Genomic DNA, 22,264 nt, shown 5'->3' on the forward strand with positions numbered 1-22,264 from the left:
AATGTACTGCCCAGAACCCCCTTCTTAGCACCAAGGCACTTATTTCTCTAGCTTCTGGGAGTATTGTTTGCCAGGAGAAGATAAGGACCTGGGTTCCTCAGAGGATTTTGACCTTGTCTTAAGGTAGATGCCTTGTCCAAAGCCATGCTTCCTTCCACTCCTCCTATATCCAAAAGTAAGTGAAGGTGGAGACAGGAAGGCTTAACTCCCTTGCCTCAGTTCAGGCCACCTCTGAAGGGCTATCTGGGCCTCAGAGCTCCCTGAGCGTCTGCTGAAGCTTCTGCTCTATCTGCCTCATAGTTCAGCTCCTTCTGCTCAATCTTGCTCTCTTCACTTCCTTGCAGGCGTTAGTCCCAAATTCACTGACCCTAGATCTCCTGCATGAAAGTACCTATTCAGAGCCTTTTTCCTGGGGAACCTGATCGATGACAATTGCTAGCAGAAGTGATCCTAGGAAGCAAACTCTAAAATGGGACTTTGTAGCTGGATCACGAACCAGCCAGCCAGCAATGAAAATGGCATCACTAATGGTCAGTAGAATGTCAACAACCCCTAGCATGCTGTTACTGGGCAAAAGCTAAAACTTCCATCAGTGGAGAAGGTAAGATGGGATATCTGTAGGAGGTAATGAGGGCAATATCTCAGGCATTTGAGAGGTTTATAGGAAATTGTAATTACATGGAGTTAGATGGCTGTTGCTGGGGGCTATTGCTGCATTACAGAAACACAATAAAAGGTGTGAGGGTGACTAATTACCCACAGGAGAGGAACTGTGAAGACTGTGAACATCAGGGAATTTCCCCAGCAGCATGTAAGATGCTGACCTGTAGTCACAGGGCAGAAAAAGCAGAGGCTCAGGCCTAGGGCTTAATGGTGAGGGAAGGGAAACGGAGTTCCAGAGAGGGTGGAATTCTCATGGCAACTCTGTAATGCTAATGTCAGGGCCTTGAATGGGAAGAAATGGGACACTGGGACTTACCAGGAGGACATCTGAGTCAATGAATTTGAAAATCTCAAATTGTGAGATTTCCCTGAATGTGTTGGACCTGCAGAAGAATTCAGCAAGGAAGGTTCACCCCTTCCTTGCTAAAGACTTGTGCTCTCCATTTGCTCAAAGACAATTCAGAGGCCTCTGCTTCGGAAGATACATGTTCAGCTTTGGAAATACTTCTCCTCCTGGCCCTGAGAACAATAATTAGAGTTAACTCACAAAATATCCCATTCAGGGAAGTACTGAGACTAGTAAGGGAGAAAAGGGTTTATTTCCTTTAGGAGCCACAGAATGTAGCCAATGCGTATCAGCAGAAACCTGGAAAGTATGTTTGAGGATGGACCCTGAGTGCACTGGATCAAGGGGGCAGAATACAAATTTTGGTAGGGAGAATCTGTCAGTGTGGAAACACTCTTCATGATACAGGGCTTAATGCCCAGGCAAAGAGTCTAGGACACATTACTCACATACCACTAGAATGGCTCTTGGAGGCTTGGAGAAACAGATGGTACACAAAGTAGAAATGCCAAAACTTCCATGGCTGATAGTGGAAGAAGGAATCAAAAGACTCAGTGAAGTCTTATCTGGCTGGAGATAAGAATGGTTTGGATGATTGATCAGGGCCTGGACAGAGAAATATTAGAAGGTAGGGGACAGCAAGAACTAGAGAATTGAGGGACGGACCTATGGAAGTAGGCACAGAAGGTGAAGAAGTGCACATCACATGTTAATGTCATCCAGAAAACATCTCCCCCAGATTAATTCAACAGCCAAGCACGCAGGGTGGCTGGGCTAGCTGACATCAACCAGGCATTATCTGCGACTACCTTAGTACTGGCATGATTAGCCAGGAAGACAGTAGGCTTGGATGAAGACATGAAAACTATGCATGAGCCCAACAGAAGGAACTCCTTCCCCCTCTCCAAGGCTGACCTAGTTGCAGAAAGTACAACTTGCCCAGATGCAGGGCTGTCCTTCAAAGAGACCAGCCAGTCGCTGGGTGGTAAGCCACCTGCATCAGGACTCTTTACAGCAGGCCAGTGATTCATCTTGGCTGGAGCTGACACACGTTCCACATGTGAGTTCTCCTTTCCTGACTGCAGGGCTTCATTTTCCAAGGACCTAGAAAAGATCAGAGCCAGGGATACGAGGGCCTCCATAATACCGCATCAGAACAAAGGGCACACTTTAAAACAAAGGTAGTGTCGAGGGGGGCGTGTGACCGTGAATTCCCTACTGTGATCACACACTGCACCACCCAGGAGCTGCTCGCTTTCCTGACAGAGAAATGGAATATCTCTTTGAAGGCACCACGGAGGTGCCAGCCTGGAGATGATATCCTGTGAGAGTACAGTTTACACTCTAAGTGAATAACCATTATATATATGATGTTATATTCCTAACGGTTAAAATACAGGCTCATAGGAACCAAAGACTGGAAGTAGAAGTGGTCCCTTCTATCATCACTGCCAGCAGCCTACTTGGGAAATTTTACTTCCTGTGCCAGCCACCAACACTCTGAGATCTAGAAGTCCTGGCTCCTAGAGGGGAAATGCTTCCACAAGGGACAACTAAGAGCCTTTTCAGAGCTAGCTATGTGTGTCACTTGGTCATTCCTGGCTTTTTGTGCCAAGGAAAGGAGTCACCTCCCTGCTGTGGGTAGTTGACCCTGATCACAGGAGGAGGCAAGACTGCAGTGAGAACACCATCGAGGCTACATAGAAAATATAACCGACCTAATTAACAAGCTTGGTCTTAGAACCCCGTGTTTATCAAACAGTGCACAATTTTTTCCAGTATTCATAGAATATTTATAAAAATTGATGAATGTGAGACAAAACAAGTCTATTAAACACATGTCAGAGAGTTGATAACACATAGATCACTGGTTTCCAAACATTTTTGATCATGCCCCTCCATTGTTGTAGTTTGAGTTCCCAGGGAAGCAGACTCTGAGATGGAGGTGAGGGTGCAGAATGTTTAGGGGGTGCTCTTTCAACACCTGTGAAACAGAAGGGAAGGAAGCAGGAATGAGCAGAGGGAGAAGCTGAGCTGCAATGCCGTACCTCAGCACAACGTCCCTGGGGACTCCAGAGCTGTCAGTCCTTCAGAGTTGGAGCAAGAGGGTCAGATCTTACACTCCTGCGTTCAATAGTCACTGGATGCGATCTCCCTTTGGAAGACACTGTGACCTTGAGCAAGGCGATTCCCAAAGAAGGCCATTTTCTGGCAACATTCCTAGTAGCTGGGGGAACAAATATTTCATTCCTAAAAGAGGATCTAGAGAGTACATCACGTAAATTTTTAGTATACGTCTCTAATCTGTAGGATGTTTACAAAGTATACATTCTTACAATGATATTGACATATATGTATATTATAAAGCACAATAAAATAGAAATTTATAAAATATGAGGTAATGAAATAAACAATATCTTAAAACATTTTGCTAATAGATTATGCTTTCATGCTAACATCATAAATGGTAGGTGGTAAATCAATATTTTTTAATTATCTTGATAATTTCCATTTTTTTGTTGTGGTTGTTAACTTCTTGCCAGGTCTGACTAAAAGCTGGCTCCAGAACTACCTGTTCTGCCTTTTTTTTGTTGTTGTTGTCCACTTTTGCTTGCATTATTTTGTGAAGGTTAATTAAATTAAATTAAATTATTTAGTCTAAATATCTGCTTACCCCAGCATGCGTAATTTGCGATATTTCTCAATATGGTGAAAGCAAAGACAAAAGGGAGCATGCCGCTGTCAAGCTACCTCTCCGCGTTTCGGAACTCGCCCTCTTCCCTGAGGATTCTTCGTTCCTGGCATGGCTGCCTGAGAGGCAACCTGGTGAGGACAACACCATCATATGTACATAAATGCTCATTTCTTATTAGTTAGACAGAAATAGGTAGCAATAGTCATTCCAAATATTTTCTGTCTGCACCTCTATGGCCATGTTTCACACTGCCGTGGGTAGGGCACCCCATTTTGGAAACCTCTGATCTAGCGGGCAGAAAGTTGGTGTACCCCAAACTCAGCCCCCACCTCTGTTTTGGTCCTTGCTGAGAGATACTGCTTCTCGAATTATTCTTCCTTTGCACCATTGTACCTTTTCTTCTGATAATACGTACCATCTTTGTGAGAGTTTTTATAACTAAGTAGGAATCAATTTGAGGTTCAAGTAGGTCTGTACGACTGTTTCCTACTAAATGTCGATTTACTCTCCTCAGGCCCTTACTGGTATCTCCATGAACTGCCAACAACAATTAAATGTGAAACAACAGAAAAACTTATAAGCAATTCGACGTGGAGCTGAAAACCACATCACACTTGCAAAGCTTTTTAAAAAAACAAACAAACAAGAAATCCTGTTTAATGAGACTAGATTCTCAAACCTGTACATCAGAATTACCTATGACACTGAGAAAAACAAAACAAAAAACAAAAAACCCCACTAATTTTTTGACTCGACCTCTGTTATTTGGATTAGGATCATCTGTGAGTAATTAAACACCTACAGTAACACTGGCTTACCCACGATAGGAATTGGTCTCTCTCTGTCACACAAATGACTGTTGAAAAGGCGGAGTGGCAACTCTGCCTCATGAGGTCCTCAGGGTCCAAGCTCTTTACAGCCTTCTATTCTGCTATTCCTACTTAGGACATAACCTTGGTCCTTGTGGTCCAGTATAGTGGGTCAAACTCCTGCCATCACATCTGTGTTCCAGGCAGCAGGACGGAGGATACATTACCAAAAAAACCAAAAACAAAAAACAGGCAAAGGGTGCACGTCATCTGATTCTTAAGGTAGGTTCCTGAAAGCTGCCATGCGGCACTTCCACTTACATCCTATTGTCTGGATCTCAGTCACATGTTCACAACTGGTTGCCAGAGAAGCTGACAAATATATTGTATATTTTGAGCAACCAAATGCTCATCTAAAAACTTGGAAATTTATCACTACAGAAGGAGAGAAACAGTGAGGTTACAGACAGCAGTCTCTGCCAAAATGTACAAATCAACAACTCTCTAGGCCCCAGCAGGCTTCAGGAATCCAGCGCACTTACGATCTGGTTGGAGAAGGTTTTGTCCTACCTCATCCTAAGGATCTCACCTTATGGCTAGAATTAGCAACTGCTCCTGTTCGTGCTGCTTCCTCTCAGAGAAGGTGGAAAAACCCTATGAAATATGAACACAAGACAGATTGCATCAGCTCTCCTTGTAGCATCTCATCAGATACTTTCAGGTACTCCTTCTGCCAGGCTATTTTAAGTCTGGTGAAAGAGGACAAGTAAATATTACAACTGAAGTGCCCTGAAATCCTTTGAAGAATTAAAAGCCCAGTTAATCTTTCTCATGTTCTTTCTCAGGGTACTAAGGAAAAAAAATACTAAGAACAGACAAGATATAATCTTTTAAAAATTTTGGTCCCATTGGGGACATCAGTCTAACTGGAGACTTTCCCTTTGTTCTTGTCAACTAACTTTTGTTTAGACAGATACAGCAATAAACAGAGGGAAGAGCTTTTGGCTTGAAATCTCTATACAAAGTGCCTTGGAAACAATAGTGGAAGTTGCACAACTCTAGGAGGTGCGGTTCATGTTATTTTTATGAGGAGCAGCCCCTTGGACCACAGTATGAAATGGTGTCGCTCAGAGTTGTGTAATTCTGCTGTCCAGCCAGGAAACAGTGTCACTTCTCCGTTAATCTCAATATATGTATAAACTGGCAAGGTAAGTAGAAGGCACTGATAGTCCCAAGAATAGTCAAAGGCTGTTCTGTTCTTGTGGAAAGCTGCTTTTGAACATAGTTCAGAGAACTTGATTTATTTAAGTTTATCAATGGCTACCAGAGGATTCAAACAGTCTAGTGAGCCGGCAATATTTCTAACTTATAGGGGTCCATTTAAAGGACAAATTTAAGATCCTGGAAACTCCAGGTTCCCACAGCGCTGTAGAGTATGATTTGCATACACCATTCTGTAACATCATTACTCAGGGAGTTTAGGATCCCTCATTTTATCGCTTTCACACACACCTGTTCCTGCTGGAAATGAGTAAGTAGGTAGCAACCGCAGCTGCACAGTGCCCTTCCTGATTTACATAACGTCGTTAGTCTCATCTTTAAAGCTGGAATATTATGGCAAAACTTCAAGTGTGCTTCTAATACACCGTTCTCATCAGAGTCAATTACCATTAGAACACATTTTAAAAATGTCATCCAGAAGCTGTTTTTATTTTTAAAAAGATAGTTTTCAAGTTATTAACAACCACAATAACAAAAAGAACCTTTTAAGCAAGTGCACTTTTAAGGATGGGATTACATATCCTGGGAAGACTTCATCATATTGTATTATACAGGACCCAACAAATTAGAATTAGGTTTGCCTCCTTTGATATAAAGTAAAAATAAATAAATTTATATTTCTTCTTCCCATTTTATATATAAAGTATTGAGTCACAAACACGTATGACAATATGGTATCTCTTCTAAGAAATGCATTCAGATACATATACCACAAACATTAGCAGAAGATTCCAGGGATTATTGACTCATAAAACCTACTAATAGACACTCTAGTTTCAAAGCCCCGATTGAGAGGATAGTGTAGGGTGAAAATGAGTTTTAAGAACTCAGAATAAAATCCACTAACGGTCTAAAAAAGTTAGTGTGTGTGTGTTGAATGTTAATTTAAAAAGAAGTCACTTTGGAGGCAAAGTTACTACTTTCAGGGATCTTTTCTATTGATGTCTTTAATTTCAAGGACCAATTTACATAAACTCTAGCAACATACATCTTTAAAATTATTCTAAATTGAACTGCAATTGAAGACACACTCTAGGGGTGTTTTGGTTTTTTGTTTTTTTAAAGATTTTATTGATTTATTTTTTAGAGAGAGGGGAAGGGAGGGAGGAACAGAGGGAAACATCAGTGAGTTACCTCTTGCACACCCTCAGCTGGGGACCTGGCCCACAACCCAGGCATGTGCCCTGACTGGGAATCGAGTGGTGACCTTTTGGCTTGCAGTCTGGCGCTCAATCCACTGAGCCACATAGACAGGGCTGTTTTTCTTTGTTGTTTTTACAATGAAAAATATATTATTCATTCAAGACTTCTCTATCAGAACTTTTGAGTTTTGTTTGGGATCGCAGGTGAAAATATTTTGAAAAGCATCACACTGAAGGACAACAACTTGAGCCCACTTATTTATTTATTTATTCAAAACTTTATTGAGTCATAATTACATACCATATAATTAACCCATTGAAGCTCAATGTATTCTTCAGTAGATTCACCGTTATGTAACCATCATAATTTCAGAACATTTCCATTAATCCAAAAAGAAACCCTGTACCCATTTGCAGTCACTCCCCATTCCACACCCCCAATCATTCCAGCCTTAGGCAACCTCTAATCTGCTTTCTGTTTCTATAGATTTGCCTATTCTGAACATTTCATATAAATGTTCATATAATTTGTGGCCTTTTGTGACTAGGTTCTTTCACTTAGCAAAATATTTTTAAGGTCCATTAGGGTACAGCCTGTATCAGTACTTCATCTCTTTTTATGGCCAAATAACCTATTGTATGGCTATTCCACAATTTGTTTATCCATCTGTCAGTGATGGACATTTAGTATGTTTCCAATTTTGGGCTATTATGAATAATTCTGCTGTAAACATTTCTTTACCAGTTTTTTGCATTGACCAACCCCTCAAGATTTAACCACACAAAGCATTAAAAGAGAAGTCTTATAACAAAATTATACAAAATATTTTGGAACAATTTTAGATTTTTCAAGACTCAATCATTTTCATACCCAACATCACAAAGGCTTATCACAACAGGAAAACTGGCATCACTACAGAATCTAAATCGAACACAGATTCAGAGGAGGGTAGGTGTTCTCTGACATCCCTTCTTACACTAAGCCAACAACTTACTACTATCTATTATGTCTCAATGAATAGAAGAGTAAAGAAAGACCAGGACATGCCCTGATCTCGAGGAAATTATCCACAAATATTACTAAGCCCCTTGCAAGCAGCAAGCACAACTGTGCACGTGCGTGATGGGGCCCGGGACAGAAGTGACATACTGAGCATGACTTGCCAAGCTACTCAGAGTTCCCCATTCTGGTCTAGAGTACTTCCCAACTGTGTCTTGTCTACAACTTCAACTTTGCTTTGGCTTTGATACTTCAGCATCTGCATACTGCCTCTCGGGCAGCTTTTCCTGCTCACTCACAGAGACCTCACTGCTTACTCTACCCTGCCAACTCTCTCCATTCCACCTCTGAGACTATGGACTGAACTTGATCACAGGCATCCATGCTGGAATAATGCCCATCTGAACTTTAGGTCTGCCAAAGTCTGTGCAAGGTGCTCAGGGGAGGCACAAAGAATGTTTGTTGAATGAAGGATCCGTGAGATTTCCCATCAGTGCTATGTGTGTGAGGCTAAAGGGGGTCAGAATTAATTTATAACTTAGTAGCTTTTATCAGTTATTAATTAATTATATATTTCTCCAATGATAAAAGCATTTGGGAACCTCAACTTATTCCTGAGGCTCTCTTCTTAGCTATTAAAGTATTAACATGAGTTTATTCATTGGGATTGAAATAGTTTACCTGATAAGGACAGATTCAAAGGCAATAGGAAGCACATTACTGAATATTTGACCCATTAGAATCAACAGACAGAAGACCCAAAGAGGTAGTTTAGCTGATTATTTCTTTAGCTTTGTATTTCAAAGCAATCTTTTTTTAATTGAATTTTTTGGGGTGACATTGGTCCAAAAACTATATAGGTTTCAAGTTTACAGCTCAATAAAACATCATCTGCACACTGCTTTGTGCACCCATCACCCCAAGCAAGTCTCTTTCTGTCTGCAGCAACCTTACTTTGGACCTTTAGATTTAATTTCAATGAAATTCAGTGAGCACTACCTGCTGCCAGCATGTGAGTCATAACCTGAAAGGCAGAATCACAATTTACTGCTGGGGGGTCCTGCCAAGCTCTGCCATTCTCTTAGAGGAGGATTTCCTTGGGAAGCCAACTTTTTCAGATAGTTACAAGGCTCTAGTTGGGGAATATCAGGATCCTGCCTATAATATTTCTGCAACTTCTCTAGCACTGTGGGCAAACCAACTGTGGAAGCATAGAACATGGGCCCACCCTTGTGCCTTGGCCATCCATACCCATGTAAATACACAACATCAATGTGGTCTGGGCTAGCAGCTATCCCATCTTCCAAGATACGAAACGCTTCATTGATGAGTGAATATAAGCAGCGCTCGAGGATCTCTTCCTTGCTAATGACACGTGGTTGAATGCGATGGGTTTCTCTGTACTGTGACAGAAATTTGGAAATCCAGGGATCAGGTTTGTGAATCCTACCTAATGGCTTGTCATATTGGTACCAACCCTTACCTGTCTTCTGGCCAAATCGTCCTGCTTCACAGAGCATATCAGGAATTGGGCAATATCTCCTGTTGCCTCGCTTTCGGGCAGGAGTCCCTGGAGGCAACGTAGGTCCAGTAAGACCTCGCCCCTTTCGAGATCTCCAACCCACATCTAACCCAGCAAGATCAGACACTCTAAAAGGTCCCATTTTGAAACCAAAGTCTTCCAGCACCTCATCTATCTCCTCTGGTGTACTGCCATCTTCTAACAAGAAATGCGCCTGACTGTAATAAGGAAACAACATTCGATTCCCAACAAACCCAAAACAGTTGCCTACAACTACGCCAAATTTTTTAATCTTTTTTGATAAGTTCATAACAGTGGCAATAGTAGTGGGGGAAGAGTATCGGCTGGGAATAACCTCTAACAACTTCATGACATGAGCTGGTGAGAAGAAATGGGTGCCAATGACCAAGTGAGGCCGATCAGTGGAAGAAGCAATCTCATCAATGTCCAGGGCTGACGTATTCGTACACAAAAACGCTTCTGGCTTGCACACGGCTGACAGTTCAGCAAAGACCTGCTTCTTTAGGTTCATTTCCTCAAACACTGCTTCAATGACTAAATCTACACCACTAAGCTCCTTCATACATGTTGTTAATCTGGGTTTTGGTCCTGACCAAGGGTGGCTGCTTTGTTGCATTTTGGATCCTTCCTTTTCCAAGAGGGAGGTTATAACCCTGTTTGCAGTTTCTAGCTGCTTCTTGTCTGATTCTACAGCAATCACAGGAATCTTGGCCTTTGCAAGAGAAATGACAATGCCTCGACCCATTGTTCCCAAGCCTGTGGATAAGAGTAAAGGAGAAAAAAGTGATTCAATGGTATTGAGAACTGGAAAATGACTCAGTGTATGCAAGACTTCTGTGGCAATGTGGCATTTAAAGAGATCAATTCAAGGAACATAAATGGATTGAATACTAGTTAAGGCTAGCCACTGTGTTATGTGCTTTAGAGTATATCAAACACAGACACTATTAGAATTAATAAATAAGTTCAGGAAGTTACAGGATGCAAGGTCAATATACAAAAATCAATTGTATTTCTACACCCCAGCAATGAGCAATCTGAACATGAAATTAAGAAAACAATTCTGCTTACAATAGCATTAAGAAGAATAAAAAACTTCAGAATAAATTTAACGAAGAATTGCAAAACCTGTACACTAAACCCAGAAAACATTATTGAAAGAAATTAAAGACCTAAAAAAATGGAAAGAATCTCACATTCATTATTCAGAAGGCTTAGTATCGCTGAGATGGCAATACCACCCAAAATGACCCGCAAATTCAGTCAATCCCTATCAAAATCAAACTTTTTTTTTTTGCAGAAATTAACAAGCTAATCCTAACATGTGTATAGAAACACAAAGAATCCAGAATAACCAAAACAATACTGAAAAATGAGAACAAAGTTGGAGGACCCACTCTTCCCAATTTCAAAACTTATGACAAAGCTACAGTATTCAAGACAGTGTGGTACTGGCATAAGGATAGACATATGTATCAATGGAATAAAATTGAGTCTTGAAATAAATTTATATGCTTGTGGTCAATTGATTTTTGACAAGGGTTTCAACAAATGATACTGGGACAACTGGATATCCACATGCAAAAGAATGATCTGATAAGGAATTTGTATCAGAATATATAAAGAACTCTCAAACTCAACAATAAAAAAACCCTCAATTTAAAATTAGGCACATAGTCTAATGAAGAATTTTCCAAAGAAGGTATACAATGTCCAATAAGCATATAAAGAGATGCCTGACAGCAATAGTCATTAAGGAAATTCAATTTAAAACCACAGTGAGCTGCCACTTTATACTCACTAGGTTGGCTATAATTAAAATGACAATAACAAGTTCTCCCAAGGATGTGGAGAAATTGGAACCCTGATACATTGTTGGCAGATTGTAAAATGGTACAACTGCTGTGCAAAAACAGCTTGGAAGTTGCTCAAATGTTGAATATGGAGTTGCCACATGATACAACAATTTCACTCCTAGGGAGGGAGGTATGGAGGTAGGTAGACAGATATGTGTGTGTGTGTGTGTGTATGTGTGTGTGTGTGTGTGTGTGTGTGTGTGTGTGTGTGTGTGTGTATGAGAATTTAAGACGTATGTCCACACAAAACTTGTACATAAATGTTCTGAGCATCATTATTCAAAATAGCCAAAAAGTGGAAACAACCAAATGTCCATCAATTGATGAATAAATAAACAATATGTGGTATATTCAAACAGTGGAATATTACTCAACTGTTGGGAAAAGCCCCATTTGGTTTCAGGAACTGTAGCCCTGCCGACAGGCAAGAGGGCCCCAAGGCTGGAGCTAATCAAGGAGGGCTTGGGAAAACAGGCCACTGAGGAGATAAAATCTGTCCCCCAGCAGGTTAGTGGTTGCCAGGGGCTGAGAAAAGGACAATGAGTAATGACTGTTAGTGGGTACAGGGTTTCTTTTCAGGATGATGAAAATGTCTTAAAATTGATTGTGGCAATGGTTGCACAACTTTGTGAGTATCTAAATACCATTGAAGTATATTTTTTTGGTGACATTGTTACTATGCATTTAAATTTTTTTCAATTGTGGTAAAATACATATAAAATTTACACCTGTTTGCAGTTTAGTGCACTAAGTACATTCACATTGTTGTGCAGCCCGCACCACCATCCGTCTCCAAAAACTCTTTTCATCTTGGAAAACTCGAACTCTGTACCCATTAAACAATAATTCCCCATTCACCCTCCCCCCAGCCACTGGCGACCACTATTGTACTCTCTATCTCTATGATTTTGACTATTCTAGGTATCTCATATATAAGTGGAATCATGTAGAATTTGTTCTTTTGTGACTAGCTTGTTTCACTTAGCATAGTGTCAAGGTTCATCTATGTTGTATTATGTGTCAGAATTTCCTACTTTTTTTAAGGCTGAATAATATCCCATTGCATGTATACACTGCATTTTGTTTATTCATTCATTCAGTGATGGACACTTGGATTGTTTCTACATTAGACTATTGTGAATGATGCTGCTATGCACACAAGTATACAATTTTGTGTTTGTGTCCCTGCTTTGAATTCTTTTGGGTATATACTCTGAGGTGGAACTGCTGGATCAGAAAGTAATTCTATTTTTAATGTTTTGAAGAACTCCCATACTGTTTTCCATAATAGCTATATCATTTTACACTGAACTCTTTAAAATGGTGAATTTTATGGTATATGAGTTACATCTCAATAAAACTGTTAAAAATATGAAAAGTACCAATTCTCAGAGGGCCCATAATCTAATAGTGTGAAGAAGAAAAGTTCACAATATCCATGCTAAAGGTAAAGTTAAGTGATGTGAGAAGTTTAAATGTCTTTGATGATTCAAAAGAAAGATTATATTTGGTTCAATGATTCGAGAAAAGCTTCTTGAATTAAGATATTTGAAGAAAGATCATACTGCGTGGGTGATGACTTCCATCACTGGAAGTAGCTGAAGTACACCCAAGCAGGTGAAGTAGGAACTATCCAGGCTGGGGAAAGAAAAGGGATAGGAAATAATGTTTTGAACAAAGGCAAGAAGAATAGAAAATGAAGAAAAAGCATTCATTGGTAGAAATGTTGCTACTCCTTCCCCATACCATTTCATTTTCCTCCTGGACCCATAAGAGACTGTGTTTTCACATCCCTTGTATCCTGGTAGGGCCTGTGACTATTTCTGTGCAATAAAATGGCTAGGGTGTGTGTGGGATCTACAAATGGCCCATAAAATCCCTCACAAGATCTCTCATTATTGCCTGAAGATAGAAAATGCAGAGAACAAACTCGGAGGCCTTGAAAGAGATCTTAAAGACCAAATCCAGCCCAAAGCCTGTTTCTGCATTGCCTGCAAGCTAAAAATGTTTTTACATTTTAAACAGTTGAAAAACTAAAAAAAAAAAAAAAAAAATAGTATTTTATGGCACAATAAATTATATCAAATTCAAATTTCAGTGTTTAGAGAGAAAGTTTTATTGGAATACAACCATGCTAATTTGTTTTTGTGTTCTCTATGGCTGTTTTATGCTCAAAGGAAGGGTTGGGTAGTTGCAACAGAGACCATACGACCCACAAAGCCTAAAATATTAGCTATCTGGTACTTCACAGAAAAAGTTTGCTGACCCACATCCAAGAGGATGACAGAGCTGCTAGTTGGGAAGAGCCGGGTCCTAGAATGACCTAGCAGAGCATACGGAAAATAAGCCTCTATTGGGTTAAGCTATAGAGATCCTTGGGTTACCTGTTACATCAGCAGGTTATCTGTTACCTAACCAACCCACTGTGGGTAAAACAGCTTTGTGAAAGCCATTTATATATATCATATGCTCCCATACTTCCTGTTGACTAACTTTAGGGATTGGTTTTGAACATAGAATATTTCAGTCATAATCATTTCTGATTTCATTTCTCTGGAATATAGTTACTTAATTTTCAAATTTTATTAACTTATTTTATATTATTTATAATTAATAACTATATTAAATTATTAAGACATTTAGTTTTCCAAATCTGCTAAATATCTGCATTTCACTCAATAACAAGAAGGCTTAATAGCTCTCACTGCTCTAGCAACTTGTATCCTACACTTTAGCCTGGGTAGAGTGTGGGGTTCAAAACCCCAGGCACCCAGCTTTCATACCAAAGGTCTACAATTATAGAAGTCATGATCCCACAGGGACAATAACAATAAGATTAGTGAGAAGTTACATGAAAGTTCTCTGTGAACTGTAACATAAGGTAAGTGGTACCTTAGAATTGCAAACAGAGCAGGGAAGGGGAGCCACCTTGTGCAGGTAGAGTACAGTTCTTCAGGGCTCACCTCTCAGAGCAGGTCTGCCCAGGGGTCGCTGGGGCTGCAAACCAACCCATAATCCAACCCAGTACAACAGCGGAAGAGATCGATGCCTTTTACAAGTGTCCTAGCCATCATTTTAGATCTCCTTTAGTTTAGTTCTATAAACGCACACTTTTCATTTAATCATGGAAATAAAAACATATATGAAAGCACGATACCCCTGAAAACACAGCTTTGAACTGCGTAGGCCTCCTTATATGTGGATTTTTTCAATAAATACAGCAAATGTATTTTCACTTCCTCATGATTTTCTTAATATTTTTTTTCTCTAGCTTCCTTTACTGTAAGAACACAGTATAAAATACATATGACATACAAAATATGTGCTCATCAACTATGTTATCAGTAAGGCTTCTGGTCAACAGTAGGCAATTAGTAGTAAAGTTTTGGGGAAGTCAAAGTTACACATGGATTTTCAGTTGCTCAGGGAATTGGCCCCTCCAAACCCCTGCATTTTTCAAGAGTCAACTAGATATATTTCTTTCAAAAAGTCCTTAACTCCTAACATCTCTGCTCACACGCCTGTGACCTCAAAATATTCAGCACTGTCTGATAAAGGGCTGAAGGACCAAGCTTTTCACTGTTGGTTATTGTGTTTTCATTGGTCCATATTGTATTTATACTGAATTTAGTTCACTAATTTTTCCTCATTAAACACAGACAGTGGCAAGGAGTCCTGCTCTGCTACCAGATTACTGTCTTTACCTGCCATGGAATTAAATTTGGTCAGAAACCTCTTCTACTGAAAGAAGTCAATAAAGAAGAAGGGACGCTTTATCTCCTGGCTCTGCACTTTTTGGTCAGCTGCAGCCTTCTCCCCTCCTGACGGCTGAGCTGCGCTGAGAAGCTGGGGCATGGGCTCACGGAAGCTCAGGGGTGGGGTTTTGTCAGGAGGCACAGAAGATGGGCAATGAATTGCGCAGTTTGAGGACATTGGCAAGAGGGTGGCTGAAGTGGTAAATCTGGAAATTAAAGTTGAATAGTAGAAAAAGTAAAGCATTTCTGGTCAAGTAATGGATATAGTTAGAATAACGAGCTAAGAGATGTGTGAAAAGATACCAGGTTGTGGTGAAAAGGTGAGATGTCAAATGTCAGAAGTAGAGAAATGTTCGGGTAAGGAAAAGACCTACCGTGAGGCCATAAATGTGGGTCACAGAAGTAAAGAAAGGCGAACGCCACTGGATCTAAGGAAGCAAAAGAACCCAAAGCAACAAGGTTCGATGAACTGTCCACACAGAAATGAAGACAATCAGATTGGCAGCAGGATCCAGGCCCAACTGGTAACTGTGAGCCAGGTACCAAAATTTTCAGCAAATAAGAGGGAGCAATAACAGCAATGAGGAGGGATAGAGAAACTTGAACCGATGGCAGGACCACAGAGGAGACTGTCCTGAAAGGATTAGAAAGCGACGCTGAAGTCCATGGAGCGTAAGACAGGTAGTACCGTTGTCCTGGGAGGGCTGCAGGGGAAGCAGGTGCCCAGGGTAAGCCAGGAATCAAGCAGAAGACAGGGGAAGGAGCGGTGAGTGAAGCAGACAAGGCTGTAGGCAAGTGCGGGAGGGCACAGTGTGCAGTGGGAGATTACATCACAAAGACAAAACGCAGAGCAATATGGGGAGAAACATGAAGAAAGGGAATTAACCAAACTCAGTTTATTTTTATCCACATTGTCTTTTGTATATTTAAAATGTTTCTTTTTCTTTTTTCAAATATTTTTCAGAACAATGTGGGGTATACTTAAAAAAAAAAACTTCAAACTTGTAAACATTCCATGCCAGACAAACCTGAAGTCTTTTTAAAAAGGCTTGCAAAGAAGAAATAGGGAACTCTCAAGCCATGGTTAACAAGCAATACAGATAAACTTAGTTTGGCTATTATTTTGCATTAATTATTCCTGGCTTGAAGGAATATAAGGAAGAAGAAACAAGTAAGTACACAACTAGAAACAAATATTGGTGTTGCTGAAAGACTACCAAAAAAAGAACACTCATATTTCTTTGTCACATTATGTATCCACCTCCTTAAAAAAAAAAAATCACAAGTGAACATGGTCAGTGCTGGAAGGAGCTCAATGTGTTTGTACTAAAGACACACTATTTTTAACGGGCAATTTGCACATCTCATGCCCTTTCCCCTTTTACCAATCCACCCAATACCCTCCCATCAAAATTTTCTCAGTATCTATGAGTTTGTTTCTGGTTTGTTTGTTCATTTATTCTGTTTTTTAGATTCCACATATAAGTAAATCATATATTTACCTTTCTCTGTCTGACTTATTTCACTTGGCATAACCTCTAGGCCCATTCATGTTGTCACAAACAGAAAGATTTCAATAGTGCTCCATTGTATATGGCAGGTACCACTATGGCATCAGATGGGTACTAGACTTACCAGGGTGATCACTTCGTAAGTTATGTAAATGGCTAATCACTACGATGTATGCCTGAAACTAATATTATATGTCAAATGGAATTGAAAGTATTTTTAAAAGACATATTATTTTATAGTAAAACTTGACTGAGATAACAAACTAAGAAAGACATATAGTAATATCTTTCCCTCCAGGTTGGGTTGGGTGCTAAAGGGCCAAGCGGGGGTTAATAAAGTTGATGCATTTAGTAAACTATGAACTTGCTCCCCCGAAAGACTGTACATGAGCTGTAACATATAACATTATCCCTCTCATTCCATGGGGTTTAAAATCCACACAAGACCATTCTTGGGCCAAGACTAAGAGCAAGTGGAGATTAAGAAGTGGCTCAAAGAAGGCAATCAGAGATTTAGCTTCTAAGGAATGAAAACATTTGTTTGGGAAAATTCCAGGGGTCAAAGGTAGAGATGCCCCTGCTTCAAAGTTCAGATGGATTTGTGGACAGTGGTTTCAAAGTAGAAGTGACTGGTTCTAGGGACCAGAAAGACAGAGCATTCCAAATGCTTACCCACAAGAGTGACAGGACACACCTAAAAATGTGGTACAAATAATAATCATTGTTGGGAGACCCAAGAGTGACAGATTCATACAGGGAAGAGGTTGAGGTGAGTGAAGAATGCCCAGACCATTTGTGTGCAGCTCCTGGTTGAGAAGCTTAGTGTCTCTGGGCCTCACAGGCAAAAATGAAGATAGTTCATGGGCCAGGCTAAAAATTAAGTTAGCTAACACATGTAATGTATTTACCATAGAACCTGGCAGCTGGTGGTCCTAAGCAAATGATAGTAGCACTGTACATGTGCAGATTTGGAGAATGACATTAACTACCCCATGTTCTTACCAAGAACGCCCACTGAGGAGATGGGGCGTGCCGACGCTGTTTTCCAGGATGCTCCGGAGGGAACTGACCACCTATTTGCATTCCTTTCAGCAAAGAAAGCATACTGCAGGGCTCTGGCCTGCCCTGATTGCCGAAGGTACATGAACAGCTCCTCCTCCTTCTTGGCGCCCACCTCATAGGGATACTGTACAGCAGCCTGGACTGCGCGGACACAAGCCTCCTGAGAAAGGCACCCAGGATGCTGCTTCCGCATCTTCAGAAGGGCTTCACTGAAAATAGCGTCCATGTTGGGCAAGCTCTGAACTGGCTTGATGAAGAGTCTACGGGATTCTAGGGGCTGATCTGAAAGAAAGAGGAAAGAAAATCAGATCTTTGGAAATGTTACCTCTACTAAAGGAAAATAAGTAAATAACAAGGATAATACTCTGTTCAACTTCAAAGTACAAAATTAAATGCTACTCGACAAGATATTTAATGTAACACCAATACCAAAGTCTCTAACTTAGTCTCTAAAGTCTTTGCAACTTAGTTCTGCAAGAATTTAATAGATTCAATGTAATTTCAAGTTACCTAATTCAGTCATAAAGGCAGCATTTGCCTATTATTCCAATTTCATAATGGGTTAAATATTAATCTGTCAGTCAGTTTAAGGAAAATAGCTCTGAATTAGTAATATTTTAGATTCAAAGTAATTTTAGCCTAATTCCTAATAGTAACAAAAGCTTAAAAATACCTAGAAAAGAAGACAGTGTGATATTGGTACTAGGACAGACATACAAATCAATGGAAGAGAAGTGAGCGCTCAGAAATAAATTCTTATAATTAATGCCAACTGATTTTCAACAAAGGTGTCTAAACAATTCATAAGAGAAAAAAAGAAGAGTTTTTTTCAACAGATAGCACTGAGACAACTGGATATCCATATGCAAAAAATAAATAAACTTAGATCCCTATCTAAAACCATATATAAAAATTAACTCAAAATGGATCATAAATCTGAATTGAAGACCTAAAAATAGAAAAAATTCTAGAATTAAATCTAGGAGAAACCTTTGTGACATTGGGTTAGGTAAAGTGTTTTTAGCACGACCCATGAAAGAGAAATCAGTCAATTGATTAGACTTTATTAAAACTAAAAATTTCTGTACTTCAAAGAACACCATTAAGAAAATGAGCCCTGGTTGGTATGGCTCAGTGGACTGAGCACCAGCCTGCGAACCAAAGGGTTGCCGGTTCAATTCCCAGTCTAGGGCACATGCCTGGGTTGTAGGCCAGGTCCCCAGTAGGGGGTACGTGAGAGGCAACCGCACACTGATGTTTCTCTCCCTTTCTTTCTCCCTCCCTTCCCCTCTCAAAATAAATAAAAAATTTAAAAAAAAAAATGATTAAGCCATAGACTGAGAAAATATTTGCATTGTAGCCAGAATGATGACTGCTCCCTCACTGCCAAATGTCCAGAACTTACAAATTTATTACTTTACATGGCAAAGGGAATATACAGATACGACTAAGGTTAAAGACCTTGAGATGTGAAATGTGGAGATTGTCCTGGATTATCCAGGTTGGCCCAACCTAATCATATGAGTCCTTAAACGAGGAGAACATTTCCTGGTTACAGTGAAGAAGAGGTTTGATGAGGAAGGGTCAGAAAGATGCGACATGGGAAAGACTCAACCTGTTGGTAACGATGTGGCTTTGACGATGGAGGAAAGGGGCCAAGAACCAAGAAACACCGTGGCCTCTAGACGCTAGGAACGGCCCTCAGCTTACAGCCAGCAAGAACACAGGACCTTGGTTCTACAATGCAAGGTACTGAATTCCACTGACAGTGGATTCTCTCCTATAGCCTTTAGAAAGGAGTGAAGCAGCATATACTCCATTAAGAACCCTACCAGACTTTTGGCCTATAGATAGGTAAGAAAATCAATTAGTGTCATTTAAACTGCTAAGTTTGTGGTAATTTATTATCAAAGCTATAGAAAATAAAATATATAATAAAGAATTCATATTCACAATATATAAAGGACTCTGCCCTGACTGGCGTGGCTCGGTTGGTTGGACATCATCCTGCAAAGCAAAAAGTTGCCCATTCTGTTCCCAGTCAGGACATTCGCCTGGGTTGTGGATTTGGTCCCCAGTTGGCATGCATACAAGAAGCAACAGATCGATGTTTCTCTCCCTATTTCCCTCCCTCCCCCCCAAAAAATAAAATCCTGTGTGTGTGTGTGTGTGTGTGTGTGTGTGTGTGTGTGTGTGTATGACACTGATGACTCAATAATAAGAGGGCAAACAACCCAATTTTTTAAACAGGCAAAATTTGAGTGGCTATTTCACCAAAGAGGATATACAAAGGGCTAATAAGCATGTGAAAAGATGTTTCACATCATTAGTCTTAGGGAAATGCGAATTCAAACCACAATGAGCATGTACACAGGTTCTAAACAACGTCATTTCTGAGATTAAAGTAGAAAAATCTCTGGCTTCGGTCTTGCTCTTGCTCTTTCACTTCCTCCCTCTGATGGAAGCCAGCTGACTTGTGAGAGCAGTCCTTGGTGAAGCCCTTGTGTCAAAGAGCTGAAGGAGGCTTTCGGCCAACAGCCACAGAGGAACTGAGGCCTTCAGTTTAATGGACTATAAGGAACCAAATCCTTCCAGCGCCCAAGTGAGCTTCTCCCAGTCTAGCCTGGGAAGCAGACCCTCTCCCAGTCTAGCCTTAAGATGAATACAGCCCCCTCCACACCCTGAATGTAACATTACGTGAAATCCTAAATCAGAGGATTTAGCCAACCACACCAGATTCCTGACCCACTGAAATAGTAAGATTTTAATAAATGTTTGATTTTAAGCAGCTGTTTGGGGGTAATATGTTATGCAATTATATATAATTAATACATACCCACTAAAATGACTAGAGTCAAAAAGACATCAATATCAAATGTTGGTGATGATGTGGAGAAACTGGAACCTTGATACATTGCTTGGGACAATGTAAACTAGTATATCCACTTTAGAAATCAGTTTGACAGTTTCTTTAAAAAAAAAAACATAAACTTACTGTTTAACCCAGAAATTTCACTCCTAGCAACCGACCCAAGAGAAATGAAAATATGTATGTCCATATAAAACATATATGAATATTCGTAAGGCTCAAAATTGGAAAAATCCAAATATCCATCAACTGACAAAAAAAGAAAATGTGGTATAGCCATACAAGGGAACACTACTCAGCATAAAAGGAACAAACTACTGATAGATGCTACAGATGAACCTCAAAAACATTATACTAACTGAAAGAAGCCAGATGCAACGATTACCTATTGTATGATGCCATTTATAGTATATGTCCAGAAAAGACAAATGTATAAAAATGGACAGATCTGTGGTTGGCTAGGGCTGAGGGTTAGCTCATGCCCCCAAAAGATCAGGAGGGGATTTTTTGGGGTGGGAAAATCCTAAGACTGATTCATGAAGATGGTTACATAACTCTATAAGGCAAATTACACCTCATTAAAGCTGTTAAAAATTTCTAGAAAGAAATTTATCATGAAAGGTGTTAAGAAGATAATATAACATTTCATTGAAGAATATAAACAAAGACCTTAATAAAGAGAGAGAGAGAGAGACCATGTTCCTGGATATAAATATATAATAGCATGAAAATATAAGTATTTCCATATATGTACATTATATGTAAATATCTAATCATAACCCTTATTCTATTTTTTAAAAACTCAATAGAATGATTTTAAAGTTTGCATAAAAGAATAAATATATGACAAATTACACTATCAATACTGTTTTTTAAAACAGTATACCATAAACTGTTTTCTAAAAAGTGCTACCATCTCTTCAAGAATAAACCATTGTATCAAAAATGTATACCTTAATTAGAGGAAAAAAACCTACCAAACCTCATAAGCAGTTTCACTATAAAAAGACACGAATGTGATGCCTGGCATCCCTGTGTTACTATGTGTCCAATGGACAGTGAGTAAGGTTGGGATGTAATTATGTCCACTTGGAAGTACATCTGTGAAGCATTATATAATTTCATCAACCTTTTTAACCTAGGAGGGGAGACTATATTAATGCTTGACTACTATTTAGAATTGAAAAGAATTAATTTTAAAATTGACACTTTCCCATATGATGTTAAGAATAGGATTCAAGAACAGAAGGAAAGATGGTAGTTAGCAGCATTGTAGTCTCTCTCTGTTCACCTTGCTCTTGTCGGAAAACATGAGCTCTATCCAACAAGCTACCAATTATTTGCTCATTTATCCAATGAGTTAGCTCAATGCTCAATTTATGAGAAGGCAAGCTCAGCAGAGAAGGAGGGAAACCTTTCCAAGGCCTGACTGAATTGTTGGTGGCCCAAAAGGAAGACAAGAGTGGACAGAAGGGAGAGGAAGAGGGAGAAGACAAGTGTAAGAAATCAAGTGGAGGGCCAAGTGGACGAGGGAGGAAGGCTGAGCTGCCAGCGTGGTGACCTAAAAGGAGCTGATGTGGGGTACAGGCATAGGCTGGGAGAGCGGATCTCTGTCCTTGTAACATTGCCGCTGTTGCCAGCATAACCGGTAGCTTCTCAGCACCACCACCGCACACGTAAGAGTTACTTGAGGAGTTTAAAAAGTTCAGATCCCCAGGCCCCACCGTAGACT

General features: G+C 39.9%; 1 protein-coding gene across 1 annotated transcript in view; it reads right to left on the bottom strand.

Moving 5' to 3' along the window:
* Positions 1-7,191: 7,191 nt before the first annotated feature.
* EHHADH (enoyl-CoA hydratase and 3-hydroxyacyl CoA dehydrogenase) overlaps positions 7,192-22,264 on the bottom strand; it is a 38,970-nt gene continuing 23,897 nt past the window's right edge. Inside the window, exons 6-7 of the mRNA XM_054585067.1 lie at positions 17,604-17,945; positions 7,192-10,235 (exon numbers count right to left, since the gene is read on the bottom strand). Of these exons, the coding sequence (XP_054441042.1) occupies positions 8,974-10,235; positions 17,604-17,945 (1,604 nt within the window). The 3' untranslated portion in view covers positions 7,192-8,973. The remainder of the gene's footprint in view (positions 10,236-17,603; positions 17,946-22,264) is intronic.

The sequence above is a fragment of the Pteronotus mesoamericanus genome, unplaced genomic scaffold, assembly GCF_021234165.1.
Source record: "Pteronotus mesoamericanus isolate MK-2021 breed Mesoamerican mustached bat unplaced genomic scaffold, CSHL_Meso_final contig_82, whole genome shotgun sequence".
Lineage (NCBI taxonomy): Eukaryota > Metazoa > Chordata > Mammalia > Chiroptera > Mormoopidae > Pteronotus > Pteronotus mesoamericanus.